General features: G+C 40.1%; 1 protein-coding gene across 1 annotated transcript in view; it reads right to left on the reverse strand.

The window, feature by feature from the left end:
• Positions 1 to 5,506: 5,506 nt before the first annotated feature.
• Positions 5,507 to 17,495, reverse strand: part of PDXK (pyridoxal kinase) — a 70,455-nt gene continuing 58,466 nt past the window's right edge. The window contains exons 6-11 of the mRNA XM_067545173.1: positions 14,543 to 14,628; positions 13,606 to 13,651; positions 9,815 to 9,926; positions 8,606 to 8,742; positions 8,055 to 8,121; positions 5,507 to 7,215 (exon numbers count right to left, since the gene is read on the reverse strand). Of these exons, the coding sequence (XP_067401274.1) occupies positions 7,103 to 7,215; positions 8,055 to 8,121; positions 8,606 to 8,742; positions 9,815 to 9,926; positions 13,606 to 13,651; positions 14,543 to 14,628 (561 nt within the window). The 3' untranslated portion in view covers positions 5,507 to 7,102. The remainder of the gene's footprint in view (positions 7,216 to 8,054; positions 8,122 to 8,605; positions 8,743 to 9,814; positions 9,927 to 13,605; positions 13,652 to 14,542; positions 14,629 to 17,495) is intronic.

Genomic DNA, 17,495 nt, shown 5'->3' on the forward strand with positions numbered 1-17,495 from the left:
AAAATACACAAACACTATCAAAGCCGACATTTTCACCTGAAATTAAAACCATTACCATTAACATGGCACTCTGTCTGGCATAAAATTCATGTACTTATTTTATATGCCTTTAGGACAACCATTAAGAGATGTAAACATATAAACAAGGTCATCTATTCAATACGAAACACCACACAACTGTCAAGTACACAGAAAGTTTACCTGTAAATAGTTCTCTGTTTAACAATTTAGAACTAAAAAAATATTACTTAAAAAGGCATATATTATTTATTTTTAATCTGTCCGGGGCTGGTGGGGTTGTACTATCCCTACCATGTTGTAGCCACTTTCTACTCTCCTCCCTCACAATGTTACGTTCCTGGAAGAGGCAGATATGGTGTGGCTGGTACCTGAAACCACGGTGCCGTCTATAAAAATATAATTCATAAGACTTTCTGCTCTCATTCTGAAGGCCTGCACAGCCAGCCCCCAAATTCTGCATTTTTCCCCCACTGCAACTAAAACTTTAACACATATACAGAGTACATATGCTACATTCTTCTAGACACAGATTTTTTCTAAATAGCAATGCAACAACAAAGGCAATATGCAAGTTATACAGGTAAGTTTGGTGATAACATATGGCACAGCCTTCTCACATTGTTGGTATTTTCTTCAGTGTGCTGCCTTATTCTCTACACATTCAGGGTTTTTTGCTTCAAGACCTGTGACTGCTCCCAGAGGCATCGAGGAATATGCATCCTTATTCAGGAAAGTACTTTAGACACATGCATAACTTTATGCGTTTGCTTAAATCCCATTTACTTAAAGGCTCACTAAAGTTAAGCATGTGCTGAAGTGCTTTCTTGAATCAGGGCCAGAGTGAGGTTGGCAGCTGGAGCAACAAGTGCCAATTCATAGAATCTTTTTTTGGTGGCACTATTGAGGCCTGGGATTGGTTTCCTGGTTACCTGTGTGGAAGATGTGGGTCTGCTATACTGCTTATATGTTTTGCCCTTCTGGATAGTTTCCTTTTGACTTGAGTTAAATGATGGGCAACTAGCTTGGGATCTCATTCTGAAGAAAATGTACATTAAAATTAACAGATTCCCTATGAGCTCTGAGTTCAAGGCCCTTCTTTGGTAAAATAAACACACATTTTTTTGTTTCTGATTAGCATCAGGGGCATCCTGTTTACCTTAAATCTTCTAATATAAATGTGCATAAACTCACTGATTTACCCACTTATTTAAAAGTAAGAGATTTTTCAGCACTGAGTGGAAGTTTCAAAGCTTAACAACTATTGTGGACGTGAACGTTTAAGCTGCTGTGCACAGCAAATAATTTATTACAGAATGCTAGTGGAATAGAAAACTGTCCTCGAATAAACGGTCTCTTTTGCCAATAGTAAACACCAAGAGGAAAGCAGAGAAATGGCTTTTGAAAATACATGTTTCTTTTAAAAATACTCCACTCTAAGTATTTAATTAATAAATAATCCCTTCCATAGACGTAAATAGATGTTGAAAGGTACTCCAACAATGAATCACTACTGAAAAGCTGCCATCTGATTTAAGAGAAATGATTTGTTTAGTCAGTGCTTCAGTTTCAGGTCAAGAAACATTATGGTTTCAAAGTAGCTGTACTATGGGGTCAGTTTTATACCAGTTTATAACTCCACTTTTTAAATAGGTAAAGGAGAGCCATTGTTTCATTTAATTGAGGGGTATCCATTTCATTTGGCTACGTGACCAAATCAGCTTCTCTGACTGGCCTAGGCATCTTGCAGAAGCGACAACTTTAATAGTGGAACCGCCATGTTTCTCACTAAACTGGATGTCTGCCTTCTTCCACTCTCAGAACTGCCCTAATATTGAAACTATGCCATGTGGATAGATGCAAAGGGACCGGCTCTGGCACTGCACTCCCTTTAATTTCACAGCTCGAGAAGCAGTCCAAGGAATGAACAGGGGCTCTTGTTCAGGAGCCCCTAATCTCCTGCGAGGGCAAAGTACACTTTTACCCTAAGTTTTCAGAGAAACATATATGGGAATGGAGATGAAGAATGCCAGAGTCATTTTTCAATTGAAAAATTGGTAGGTGTCTCTCAGGTAATTATGGAGCTAAACATCCTGTGTAAATGACTTTAGCAACCTTGAACACGAATCCTCTCTCCTCTCCTTTAGTGAGCTTTAACCCTGGACCTTCCAGCAAGTTTCAGCTGCTGTGAAAATCATTCAAAGAAATGCTCAGAAGACAAGCCTAATATTGCCCCCCAATCCTGTACTTTTATACTGGGACAATTTAGGTGTCCAAATGTGGACACTTCTTATCCACCCAATCTTTATACCAGATTGGTAATAAAATCTTAAATCAAATCCACTGACTCAGGAACACTATCAAACTGTCCTTGTTTTGTTTAATTCTGAAATGGTCAACATACTCAAAAATAGGAGCTACCAATTTGTATGCACAGTATATTAGACACTTTTATTACAATCTTTCTTGCCACATATTGTAAAATAAAATAGACTAACACAACCACTGTAACAGTATCACACAATGAATTAACATCAACCAATCAAGATACGTATAGGATACTCTTAACAAGGCAGTATTTGTAGCTAGAAACCATGGTCCTCCAGTTCTTTTGTAAAGTATGTTGATTATAGATTTCTTGCATTTTAAATATAAATCAGCAAATGAACATCAAAGTTACCAATTTTAACGCAGATTTTTTTTAAAGTATGTTTATACCATGTGTGAATAAACTTCCACAAATGACACTTTTTTCTTTTTAACTTTAAAGTGTCATTATGCATGTATCTTCCAAGGAAGTCAGTGGAAAATTTATGCACAGAAGGGCTGGGTGCAGGCCCAGAATAGACTAGAGAATTCATTTTTAAGTGCATTTTGGTCCACCCTGCATACAGCTCCACAAATTAAAACTATAATAACCAAAATGGCTGCACACATACATTAAGAAGTTCATTACAGAAAATGGGTTCAAACACAAATTGATTAGCTCAAGTAAGTAACACCAGCCTTCCATTTTGTTGACAGATAAAAATCACTGAACAGAATGATTGAATCTACTGCTCTCTGCCAAGTTGCTTGTACCTCTGCAGTCATTAGAGACATTCATTTTAGTTTAACGGCTGTTCTTTGTCTGAGGATTGGCAAGTGGATAACACTTGACCCTGTGATGCCCATTATCCATTTAAAAGAAATGAGGGTAACTGTGCTAAAGGCCAGAGTGAATACTGAACCGTTTCCTAGATGCTCCAGAAGTACGTGTAATTTCCATATCAGTGGCACCTTGGTGGATGTAACATCCAAGAGAAGAGAAGGGGGAAAAAAGAATGATTAGATATAATTGTGTTGTTTGTGCAGGATGGCATGTACCCTTTGTTCTAAAAACACTAGGAAAAAACTGCTGCATAACATTTAACTGGTAATAATGCCGCTAAGTTTTAAATGTTAAAGCAATTTATATAAATTCCTATGTCCACATGTAGTGACTACAAAAAAGTAACTACAATGTGCAGTCAATTTCTCAATGTTTCTTCAATTATTATTAGACATTGAACCTTATTCTGCAGCTGATGCACCAGCCTGATCTAATTAAAGTCATGGAAAGAATATCACTGACTTCAATGGGAGTTCATTCAGTCACCATATGAGCAACTTCCAACAGAAGTTGGAGAATCTGCAGCCACTGCTTTCTAGCAAGTTCAGCTCTGCATTTTCAAATCTTTAAAGTGAAGTTTTCCCTCTACTTTCTTGTGGGTATTATGTCCATTTGTTACGATGAATGGTTGTCACAGATATTAAACTAGAAAGACATTATTGGGGGTGAGGATGGTGTCTTCCTCTGAAGCATCAGGCACAGGCCTCTCCCCTCAGTCCAAATATCTGATTTGGACCACAGGTCAAAGCTGATATGCCAAGTCATATGCTCCTCTTCTTAGCTTGCCACTGTTCTGCTTCATAGGAAAATGCATTTTGACTATGTTTTACAAATAAAAAATCTGGACTGAATTATTGCCATTTAATCTATTAACCCCTTTAGTGCAAACTGTTATTCCATATTAACACCTCCCCCGTCCCCATTTTGGCAGAAGCACAAAAGAATGCATTTGTTCCTACAAACCAAAAAGGACTCCCTTTTGTAGCATCTTATCGTAATTTGCCATAAGTATGCTCTCTCAATGGTAAGAAGCTTGGATCGTGTTTTGTTACTGCCACCTTTCCAAAAGAGAAGAGGATTATGAACCTCTCTCTTTGACCCCTGGGCGTGAAGAACTGGAATGTCTCACTAAGCTATGGGAAAGTGAGGCTATTTAAAGAATCATCATGTGAAGAGATGGAGTGACAGTCTGTTGATCATAACTTCCCAACTCTATGAGAATCACTGCGAATGTCAACATGAAATTTTATGAGTTTAAAAAGTGAAATAGAAAAAGGTTTACGTTTATAGTTATCCCTAGAGTGGCCACTAAATGATTAGAGTTTGGTAGAGGAAAAATGTATTTGTGTTGAATAAGTAGAAAGCCCCTGGAGTTGTATTACTGAAATATCATTTTTACTTAAAAGCTACCACCTCCAATTTGAAAATTGATGCAGCTTCCATAGTAAACATGTATATGTTAGAGGGCAGTTATTAATAAAGATCGGTTTTTAAAAACATATGGGAATTAGTGATTATCTAGAAGGAAAACAGGTTTAAACCGTTTAAAAATGCAATGCTGAGGAAGAAGTCTACTAAATTTTGCTTTGCTAACACTATGAATGCTGGACATCAGCCATAAGCTCATGCTCTGGAGGAGATTGCTGTGCTTTATTCATATTACCAGAATTATTATTGCTAGAAAGTTATTTCATGGTAGAGGTCATTGTAAATTGTGGCAGAACAGTCAAGTTTACTAAGTAATTTCCAGATTCTTTTTTGTGTCTTATGTCAGCAGGCAAATTTTTAACTGTTAATTGCTGAGCGCGTTGGAGATGATAAAATATTAGCCAATTAGAGCAAAAGCTCAGAGTGCTTCTCTTAAACTTATTGCAAAATGCATTAGCAACTTACATGTGATTTGCTTCAGAGATGCTGAAAGAGAGAATTTTAAAAATCTGTTAAGAAATTTAAAAATTTAGAAATCTGTTAATTGTAAAACTTCCACTCTATTAAAAAGAAAAAAATAAATCTGTTTGGCCTGAAATCAGTCACACCTGAGTAGATTCACTCTGTGTTCTGTTAGTAGAAACAAAATTGTGACCCCAATGGCAGAAAGTCCACTTGGACGTTGGATGAACTAAGATTGCAGTGGCACAAGCTACCTACAGGCTAAACTCTGCTGAGGGGCTTAAGCATAGCCAGCTGACACAGCTCAATAACTGGGCAGGGCTGGCCAGGAAGAAGATTCTGGAAAGGCTCCCTGAAAACACCTAGATTCAGTGCTTTTCTTAGGCAGCTTCAGACAGCAAGTGAAACTTAAAGATGCCCCTGCTTTTAGCATCTCCCTGGGTGGCACAACTGCTCCCTGCTATTGCAAGAGGGTGCAATTTGTATTGCTTTGCGCCATCATGGACAAATCAAGCTCATGGACTGTGTTTTCAGGTTTGGGCATATACAACACTAGGACTCATTCTCAGAACCTGCAATGCCTGTTGAAGCCAACAGGAATTGCAGATGGCCAACATCTCAGGAATATCCTCACTGTATCTCTACTCCACTGGTTTAATTGATTCTAATCAGCACACAGTACAGAAATTGTCAAGAACTCCGTTCTGAGAGTACTTCAGAGAACAGGTTTCTGATGCAAAAAAGTTAACAGGTAAAAATTCCCCAGCTGCCTCCCTGGAAGGAGGGAGAAACTAGATCAGGAGGAACTTTATACTGAAGTGCTCAGGTACTACAACAATGAGCAGCAGTATAGATCTTAGATATATTCTAACATCCTGCAACGCACATTAAAAAAGAATCCCTCTTTGTTTTAGAGAGCAAGCATAAAATAATTCAGTAAAATCCAGATCATGAAATTGTCTGGAGAGGGATGACTGTAAAGAGTGGCATTATGAACAAACTAACCTTTCTACTGATGTCTGCAGCCAAGTGTAGGCAACTGTTCGCTATTTAGAGCTTTGCTGATGAACTTGTTATACGCTGCTCATTTTTATTAAGCAGGCATGCACTCGGAGGTTTCCCAATAGAACCATCTATAAAGGGTAAAATTCCCTCAACCAATAATGAATGTTGTTAGTATCCCAGCCGTTTGCTGTCCATTAGAATACTAATAGGGTTACTCAGCTTTTACAAAAAGATAGCCATATCATCTTCCTTTCTTAAAGAAGCTTTGTCTTAAAGTCTTAATAAAAAAGGAATTAAGTCTGGTCTCCGAGGTAGAATTACAAATTTCTACTTGGTGCTACTAAATGGATAATTAGACTATTAATACTGGTCTTTTCTGGAGTGGAGTATGGGGACAAAGTGATATTGTGATTACTTGTGGTCACTTGAAATTAAGAGATTAGCACCTACAGAAATTGGAATAGCATATTCATTCATAGGCCAGAAACAGGAGAAGTTATTACTAACATGATATGACACCTCAAGACCCCCGCAGAGCACCTAACGCTAAATAGCGCCAAACTGCTCCCTATAAATAGCCAGAAGTTGTGTGCAATTTCAACCTTAATTTCATAGCTGCTGAAATATTGAATACCACAATACGCTACCAAATGTCTTCAGTTAAGGGAATAGGTAGCTAGTGAAATTGGCACTAGATGCTTTGTTACAATATATATTCCAGTCAGTCATTCCACTAGCAAATTCATACCCAAAGTCTTTGGCAAGGCAGGAACCCTTGTATTCTCTTGCCTATGGGTACACAGAGTGAGTGAATCTGTCAGCCATTTTGATACCTGCGAGTAAGCTTTCCTACTCACTTTTATTTTTCTTAAACCAAGCAGGGCCAGCACATATGTTTGATCGTGGATATCTGCCCATGCAGGGCACTATGTCATGGAAGTCAGGTTTCTGTCACAGATCTAAGGCAAACATTACAATTTACAGGAAAGAAAAAGAGGACATCAATACAATTGTGCGTTATTGGGAGACATACAGCCTTTATAATTCAGTAGCTTTTATTATTATCTCCGGGTTTTCTATGTCCTTTTTGCTTTGTACCATTCTCAATTCCAGCTGGGCTGGGTTAGGTTTGTTTCCTTTTCCAGCCTGTTCTAAAAGAAGATATTGAAGTGTCAATAAACACACACATGAAAAAAAAAAAAAAAAAAAAAAAGAACGAACAACATTTCTGTCCTGTCCCCTTCATTTCTTTTTTCTCTTCTCATCCACTGCACTACACTGCCTACTGCCTCCACCAGAGAGTATACAGCACACTGTTGTTTTCCCATCCCCCATATTAAGTACTTCTGCAGTTCAAGCCTTAGTTAGAGACTGATCCTGAGAAGTTCCGAGGGCCCTCAACTCCTCTTTGGATCTTATTGGGACTTGAGAGAGCTCAAAAACGTGTATTCTAGGTGAAAAGGACCAGGCTGTGTGTCAGTAGAGTAGATTAAGATTACTTATGTGCTTCCAGCTGGTGTTTTTATCTCCCTCTTCCCAAGAAAAGACAGTGTGAAGAATAAATTTCTCTAGCTAGCTAAGACACAGAAACTCACCACTCATTAATAGTTGAGGAATCCATCCCAGTCCTAACATACACATTAAAGGGTAACAGGCAGCTGCTGCACCCAAGAATGGAAAAAAGTGAGGCTCCCTTGTACATTACACTCAGCATTTTCCTCAAATTCTCCCACTGTTGCTCTACTAGTAATGCAGTCCCACCACAGTTGCAGCACTACTATAGACTGGCCAGTGAATTTTTACCACTGTCATCTAGAACTGGGTTAGAGAAAAAAGCAGTAAAACACCAGTGCTAGAATTCCCTAAATTCTGTATCGTGGATGTAGTCTAATAATAGGCCACCTCTAGCGCTGAAAGCAACTTTCCAGAATGTTTGTTCCAATGCAAATGTGAACAGAGTAAATTCAGGAACATGGTTTAAAATGATTACCCTTTGCAGACTTGATGGTCCTTTGCAGAACATGCTGCATAGCTGATACAGTCTTTTCACATGCCACCTGCAATTAAATATATTTTACATATAGATATATATATTTAGGTTTACCAACATTCTAATCACCCAAGCTAGTAGCAGTGCTTTGGACTATAATGGTCAGAGGCCAACTTGATTGACCTGAAGGGTAACGAGTTGTTTTCTCAACTCTATAAGGCTCAGATGAGCTGGCAGCTGGATTTAATGCATAGTGTAAAAAGCTGTGGAATCCCACATAATAATCAGGAGCAAAAAGCTGGGGAAGGCAGAGAAGAGAAAAGCCACCTTTTCAACTATATCTATAGGGGACATTTTTAAGTATGTAAAATTGTACATGTCCCAGAGATGAAATGTGGTCAGGGGAACAGCTCACACTCTTGCAAGGCATGTTATTCTGTATTCCAAATATTCATTAGTCTGCATTCTGTATCTATATTCTGGGGACTTAAAATGAAAGAAGTGATTTATTAAAGCAGTTTCCTGACAGAAAGAAAAAATGTCTTTTGTACCTTAAGATTATTTGGATGTTTGTGTGTCCAGGCCAAGAGCATTGCAGCAAACAAGTCTCCAGTTCCAACAAAATCAGCATCCACTTTAGGAGACTCCATTCGAATTCTCTGTGTCACCTTGGTGCCATCCGCTCTAGCTGTAAGGCAGACATACAGTTAAGTAATAGAACCTCTCTCTGCAATTAATACAATGCTCACTATAATTTAAAAGGCTCCCCAGACAATTATTACTGTAGTGCTTGATACTTTAAGTTAGCAGTTCCTTAGGAGGATCTTAAATAGTTTGAAACTCTATACCAGCTCTTTCAAATTGTGTTTTTCTCTAAACTTCGCCCAGTTGGGAGCCACACCGGCAGTATGGGTGCTACACATAATTTGGAGCAGACGGCTAACACTGTCATCTTCTATACAGATGTGCAAGCCACAGAATGCACAGGTTCCCAGCATGTATTCCTCCATCTTGACCTATTGGTAGTTGGTTCAGTAAGTATGGTGAATCTGGAAGCTGCTCAAACCAAGATGAAGCATCATGTGCTAGAATATGTAATATCTATGGGTTGCACCTCGATTTTAAATATAAAGGCAGCCATAGGACACAATGGAGAACATGGCAGTCTGCACCAGACCCTGAGCTATGCATCCATTTGAAATGATTACAATGAAAGCATTTTATGCCCATTTAGTAAACTAGAATTTTTAAATGCTGCCAAGAATTGGCAATTGGTTCTAGACCGGGTTTGTATTTCTTAAGTATTAATCCAACTTGTTTCTTTTGGCAGTCCAGCATGCAAATATCTACATTTACATCTCACAGGTCAACAAGAAGGTGGGATTATTTGCCATCCCACTCAGCAGCACTCCTTTAACCTGAGAACATTCAATGACCCTTTACCGAGCAGAGATAGTGCTTGGTGCTATCGGAAGCTGGGGGAGCCGTGGTGAGAAAAAAGGTTTAGGAAAGAACAACAAAACTGTTCCTGTCCAGGTTGTTTATAATCTATTTTGTTAAGAAGACAGTGTGATTTTTCTTCTTCGCTGATAAGCATCTTAAGTTTCCACCTTTCCACCCCACCACCACTGCAGGCGTCTGAATCCATATGACTGAGCTGTTCCCATGTACTCCAGGCTGTTTTCATGAAGTGATTTATTTTTAAAGCAACAGAAACAAATGGAGTGAGCTGTTCAATAAAACCCAAGACCGTGACTTACTTTTCCTTTGGCTTCCCAGTGCAACTAGGAAGTCATTTCCTAGAGAAGCCTGTAGGTCTGAGCTTGTGATCACCACGGTCTCTGGTCCCATAGCATGAAGCATATCCATTACCTTCCCACGCACAAAAAGACAAGAACTAGTTATTATGTGTTACTGATGAATAGTTGCAGCCACTGAGCACAGCTCCATTAATAATGGAGAAGGACAGTTTTGTTGAATTCTTCAACTTCATTGCAACCCTCATAAAGATGATATAATTTCCTCCAAACAATTAATTTTAAAGATTATGATTAGATTTAGAGATCTAAAACATTAATGCACATACTTATTACAATATATATAGTTTTGCTGTTTGTATTATTGTAGATTCGCTTCCTATGCAACTAGTACATGAGTTCAACTGTACAGGCCTCCAAAGAGGAGAGCAGAAGTAATAAGTAAGTAATAAGAAATGATTTAAGATCTTAGTAGACAGAGGGAGAATGAATCCACATACATGTGTTTGGGCTAATGTCTTGTAATAGTTAATAGGATCCTGGTAACCTCTCTAGAACAATGAACATAATGACAGAATGGCTTACGTAGCCAGCATCATAAGAGACAGTGAAAAATAAAATAAAAATGTAATAAGGCTCAAATAAAGGGAATTTATCTGAGCTTCGCATGTACATGTTTATCTCCCTCTCTCGGGAACCTAGGTACTGTATGTTTCAATGGCATGTGTATCTGCAGATTATGTGTACTGTGTCTAACATTCTCCCCACCTCCCCACTTAATGTATTCCTCACCTGAAGTCAAAATCCCTATTTGTGACTTCAAAATTGGCTGCTGTGGAAGGGATTTTGATTACACAAAGAATGGATGACTTCAGTAGTGGATTTAGCATAAAAAGGGAGATACAAAAAATAAATTCCCCTAAAAGAGTTTAGCCAAAAAATCCTCTCAGCATAGCTGAGATTCATGAAGAGCTGAATAATAAGGGCTTACTTCTCCTATTTTTTATTTTGTATTGCCTTCCTTTCTTGTGTGAGCTTCAAAGTTATTTGTCAAACTTCCTACCACACACAGATGGTAAAAATCAGTAACTGCACCAGTTGGTGCTTGCGCAATGAATCTATGTGGTAATAGAAGTCTATTTTATTTCATATTAAGTGCTTCACAAGGTTTCTAATATTCTTGTATTATCTCATTCAAAATTTAAAAAATTATGAAAAGTGAAAAACTTGAAAAGCCTCTCAAACGGAGACTTGGCTGTAGCCTATAAATAGATGCCCCTGCTCAGGAACCAGTCAATGGCATTACTGATGTTACCAGTCCTGTTCACACTGTGATCTCTCACTGTGCGCAAGAATTTAGAGACCATGGAATAGTAATGCCGAGACCTGGTTTATAAATGGTCTTTAAAATAGGAAAGCAAGTGGATATTTGTGGCACGACAGTTTCTAATAAAAACTCTCTTCATAATTTTCCATGAGGCATCAGTTTTTCAAGGTTTTTATTCAAGGTTGTAACGTGGTTGACTAACAATGGTTAGCACATGGATGTCCCCTGTTTCCACCTTACTTGGACTCTAGCTGATTGATGTAGCAAAGTAATAGAAAGAGGATTAGATCATTCCTAGGCAAGTCTATCCAAGACTCAAGCATGATTTATTCACCGCTAAAACAACACCAGACCATGTATAATTATGCCAAAGTGTTGCAATTGTTCTTGCTATTAGAGCTGGCTGGATAACATTAATTCCATTTTGGAAAATGTTTCAAGGTTTCAAAAACTGTTTTCATTCTGCCTTTGGGGGGAAAAAAATCCATGAAACAATAACACCGTCTCTCCCCCTTTTCCAGAATAGCCAACTGCCAAGAGCACTCATTGGGGGATGTGGGGTGAGACACCCAGGTTCAAGTCCCTGCTCTGCCTGAGTTGAAGCAGGGTGCCCTAACCACCAGGGTATTTGGGGTCACTCTCTCTTCTTTTCCCCTAACTCTACCCTGCAGACCTGAGAAACCTTCCCAATTACATTTTCATGAAAATAGAAACCTTTCTGTGAAAAGTTTGTTTTGATTAATTGGCATTTTCTAATGAAAAAACATTTTGTCAAAAAATTCCCAACCAGCTCGACTTTCTCTACAGTTGAGGTAAAATCCTGGCCCTACTGTCGACTTAACTCCCATTGACTTCAGTGGAGCCAGGACTCCAACCTTGGTCTTTGCTGTGTAGATGAGATCTTGTGGAACAGACCACTGTGCTGCAGGCAGCTGAAGAAAAACATGGCCAGAAGGGGGAATTTCTACAAGAAACTAGTTTTCAGAAGTGTCATGTACATTTATTACCACATTGTTTCCTCCCTGGCTGAGACTTAATTATTTTTGAGAGTTTATCATCCATAAATAAGGATCAACACCCAGCAATCAGACTGGCTGGTAGAGAATTCCTTTGTAAAAAAAAGTTACTAAGTAGCATGTTATCACAACTCTTGTGGGGGACTGGAACATACAAACTTAAAGCTAGTGGCTTGTAAGCTTGACTAGCAGCAAAACCACTCCACTGTACTTTTGGGCTCTTGAATCTATGGATGAGAATAGCAAAGATGCTGTTATAATCAGTGGCGAATAGCATGAGGAGTATTCCCTGGATAGGACACACTGGGGGGAAGCAAAACTGGAGTAAAAATAAAAATGGCTGTGATCTTTTGAGCTGCTTTCTGCTGGGACAAAAATAAATCAGAAACTGACATTCAGAAGGCTTTGCTAGAAATAAAACCGCAGAGATCACGGCTGCTGTTGTTTGAATACTATCCTGGGTGCATTCATGACCACTGGAATACAATTTTCAGATAAACACTAAAGGTGAAAAATCAAATCAGGAGAAATAATTCCAGAGTCCTTTATTGAAGGGTTCAATTGTATTCACTGAAAGGAAGTATGTGTTAGAATAGAACTGAGCCCCTCAAGTCAACAATTACATCCAATCCCTAGTTTTACACTTTATGGGTCCAACCCTGCAGACTTCAGCATTTACTCGGCTTGAGTAAGAATGAGAGGCTTTAATCCTACAAGGGCAAATCCTTACCACAGAACAGGATGTTTGTCAAACCTGCAGCTTCTAACGTTGTCAAATCATGACGCTTGCTCTCACAGTACTAGGTTCAGGTTCCTCTGTGCCTGGCTACTTGGAAGTGCCTGAAGACCATATCTTGCAGCCTGGCTGCTGGTCCTCCCACCGCAACAACCTACAGCAGAATAGGACACAGAGCCCAACCCTTTGCCGTTCCCTGCAGCACCACAGAGCTTGCTGGTAACTTTTTCCTCTCTAGCAAGCCCTGTGGCAGATTGAAAGCTGGCCGTGAGACTAGCAGTGTTACTATCACAGCAGTCTCGTGCTGGCAGCAGGGGGAGCTGCTAGCACACCAGGCCAGTCACTTCTTGAATGAAAAGTATGGTTTTCATCTTAATTAGTGCTTTTCGCCATGACTGACAATGTAAACGCTTATAATGCCTGGTGGTTCCTTCATCCCCTACCCCATCCTTATATCTCAGTGGCACTTAAGTCCACAGTGACCTATTTAACACCACTGTTTTGTTTTATTTTTAAGTCTTTTTTAAAAGGTTTTCCTTCAGCATTCCAATGCAAACCAGAAAAAGTTTTCTGTGCATAAAGTGTGTCCTGAATCATTAGAGCTTTGCAGAGAAATTACAGAGAAGGAGAGATGTGAGGCTATCTGTAAGCTTTAAGGACATAAATTATAAATGCAAAATTACAGGCAGAACACTGGACACATACACCTACCTACCTCTAAAGCGTCTTTTTCTGTATGAATCTTTCTGCCGGTGAGCAACCTAACAGTCAAGAAAGAAGATTAAAAAGCATATACACTGTGGGCAATCACAATTTGTTTTGCTCACGAGGATTAAGTTTTTGAATATATGGTATCTTGTTTACAAAAAGGCTTGAGGAAACCATTGGCTGTACTAAGTAGCATGTAGTATCAGCCTGTCTTTCAATGTCTTTGCATACAATGGATAGAAATTTCTTCTCTTATTGTCGACTGATTAAATTTTAAAACACTCTGTATGTGAAACCAATGGGTGGTCTAAGAAAATGTCACACTGTGTTGTCTGCATCACAAACCACCACCATTTCACAACTGGCTTTTCCATCTCCCTTGATGAACCAAAACCATGGGACTCCCCTCAATAAAAGAGGCAAGACCGCGATTTACCATGGGAGATTTAATTTGACCAGGGAGCCTAGTCGATAGGGGAGAATGGGATTGTGAGGTGCTGCAATGGTATTTCCAAAGCAAACTATTTCAATCTTCAGACAGACTACTTGGAAAAAAACAAAAATCAAAAACTGGGGGGGAAAAATGAATTTTTGCATGGGGGAAGTGGGGGAGGGGAGACAAAAAACGTTTTCCAACCAGCTCCAGGAATTACCTTTGTACACAGTCAATCAAAAGTAACTATAAAAATTCAGATGTCTAAGAAAACAGGGTATTTTGGGGAATTATTATTTAGAAAGGTGAAATTCAAATAAATGTACTGATTTTTTTTAACAAGCAATCTCTAAGATTTACTGAGGAGTTCCATTTAAAAACAATTAAAAAGGAACAAAACCCATAAACACACACAAAAGCCAACTTACTGAGTATAGTGAGAGGAAGGGAGTTCATTTGTTCCTGCTTTTAGCCCCTGATTTACCAGGCATTAAGAGAAATGAGTACTTACTCAGCCTCAAACTGATTAGGAGTTATTATATCCGCAACTGGTACAATTTTGTCCCTGTAGACTGGAAGAAGATCCTTTGGCACATACTGAAAAAGAATAGGAAAATGATAATGAACTCTGCCAGATATTACTTTGGAAGTTGCAGGGATAATTTTCCTTCATTTAAAATTTGTTTTCCATACATTAACCGACATTCTGTGGCCTAGTGGACTACTCAGTTTCCAACCTGGAGGAATATTTAGAAGTTCGAGAGGTAAATGGAATCATAACTTCCGGCTTCACTGACTTATTATGCAACCTTGGAATAGACATTTAACCTCTCTGTGCCTCAGTTTCTCACCTCTGTTAAATGAGGAATTGTTCTCCACCTAGCATGGTTGTTGTAAGAATAACTTAGTTCATGGGGGCAGGGAGGAGACACCAAAGATCCCTGGCTCAAAAGATTCCAAAAGATTGTTAGTTACAACAATTACTTTTTATCTTGTAAACTGTTTACCTTTGAGACACGTTAGGCATGTATATATCTTCCACTGTAGCTGTGCATGCACCCAGTACACCCAAACCAGAGATTTTTAGTCAGCAATACCGGTGTGGGTAGTGCACGTGCCAGCCCACATGTCCTTGTGCCTCCAACCAAAGGCATAAAGGGTGAGGAAGTTCCAACCTCCCTTCAGTTCCTTCTCGCTGGCATCTTGGAAACATTAGTCTCCGAAGGAGCAGGGAAGAAGTATGAGTCATGGGATATGTATGTGCACAACATGTCAAATGGCTACTGTACAGGTAAGTAACCTTTTTTCCTCGGAGTGGTTGTGTACTCCAGATGATTCCCAAGCACTACTCCTTCAGGTGGCGGGAGTTTGGAGTCTCCTGGAATAATGACTGTAGAATGGAAGATACTCTGATGGCATAGTGCTTAGCAAACCTATAGGCAGCTGACTACATTGCTGCTCCACAACTATCCATGACTGGGATGTTGGGAGAAAAGCTCACCAGCACCACAGGTTAAGCTGTCAACAGCATCAGTGCCATGGCCATCAGCACTGGACTTATTGATGGTATAGGGGGCACCAGCATCAACAACACTGATGAGATTGGCACCAGTCAATGGTACTGGCATTGAGTGCGTCACTTCAGATGGCACTGGGGAGCGACACTCGAAAGCACTCACTCTCCACTTGGTACCGGACAGCTAGTGTCAGCCCGCATCGGCTGCAATGCAGCAGCTCGAGTTCCTGCATGAACTTGAGTTGCCCTTCTTGTATCTCGATGCATTTTTTACTTTCCGAGAGCCGCAAGCTATGGTGCCCTTGGAGGATGGCCCCGGGGAAGGAGAACAAGGACTTCTCTCTCTGGGGTCTTCAGAGAGTTCTCTCTCATGCGTACCGGATAAAGATGGAAGAGCCAGAGCCCTTCTGGAGGAGTACTCAGCTTTTTCTGCCCCAGAGGGGCCTGGATTACGGGCTGGACACATGGATTTCTCCATGAGGTACTGCGTCCCTAGACAGACTTTGTGTTCTCCGAGTCAAGGAGTTGCAGATGCTGCATTTGTCCCTGATATACGCTCCATCAAGAAGCATCAGGTGTGCCCATCCTTTACGTGCATAACAGCTTTGCATGAAGGGCGGTGTTTAAAACCAGGGGACACTGTAAAGCTAGTACCAGGACCACCAGGGGCAGGACAAATGGAAATTATCCGTTCCATGTGCAAATCAAAAGAAACACAAACTATTTATTTACACTGAGCCTAAACTAACACTGTCCAAGTACTTACATAAAGAGAAAGGTGCTGAGGAGCACTCGGCCCTCAGTGGGATCAAGCCATGTGAGTGTAGAGTGAGAAGGAAGCAAGAGGGGGTGGCGAGGCCCTACCTTTTATGCCGTTGGTTGGAGGCATAAGCCCTGCCCCAACAGGTACTGCCGACTAAGGGCTTATCTAGACAAACAGCTAGTGTGAAACAAGCTGGGGCGTAGGCCTACAGAGCATTAGTGTGCCGAGTCCTAGCGGTGTGGACCACGCTACCGCATATTAAAAGTCCCCTCACACACTTTGATCTATTCCACTTTAAACAGGCGTCGGGAACTTTTAGTGCATGGCAGCAGAGTCCAGATCGAGGGTTAGTGCTCAGCCCACTACTGCGCTTTAGGCCTATACCACATGCTAACTGTTCCTCTAGACCAGTCCTGAAAGTCTCTGGCTCTGGTGCAGTGGGCGCACGCTCACCTGAAATGGAACATACATGTGCACAATCATTCCAAGGAAGTCTGTTACGATTTGATATAGGACCAAGAACTTGAGCAGGGATTAACGTGGCAGAGTGCTTCACCACCTTGCACTGGCTTGGGGTAGTGCTGCAGAGATCCCCATCTTCCCCGGCTGGGAGTGGGACGACGCTACATTGAAAGTGTTAGAAGGAGCTCGTGCCTGACTAAGGAGTTTCCGGGTCCCCTGATCCTTCGCTCAGAAGGTAGATTCAACATCGGAACAAAAGGAAAGTTGTCGTTTTTAATGGTAGCTCTATTTTATTTATGTCAATGGGCCCCTGCTAGGTGCAGCATCCACTCACCGGACTCCAGATGCAGGATCAGGCCCCAAGAATGTTATATGGGTAAATATGATGTGAAATGAGGTTTGTTTGGGTTTTTTTTAAATGAAAAAAATCTCTGTGTAATAATGTGTGTGAGGGAAATAAAATCAAGTGCCTTAGATTGGTAATTTTTTGAATAATACACAATATCTTTAAATAAAAGGCCATTCCTGCTTCTGCAACATAATTGGAATATATACATTAAAAACAAAATTATTCTTTATATCCCCACACAGAAGTCTACAATGCCACAAGCAATTATTTTTTTTGGGGGGCAACTGAATAAGAGAATAAGGTCTTTGCCTAAAAAGTGCTGATACTTCCGCCTTTCCGACCTCACGTCCCCATTTCTGAACATCCCGACAGCA

Source organism: Emydura macquarii, unplaced genomic scaffold (genome assembly GCF_026122565.2).
Source record: "Emydura macquarii macquarii isolate MOO-44397 ecotype Brisbane River unplaced genomic scaffold, CSIRO-AGI_Emac_v2 contig_1043, whole genome shotgun sequence".
Taxonomy (NCBI): Eukaryota; Metazoa; Chordata; order Testudines; family Chelidae; genus Emydura; species Emydura macquarii.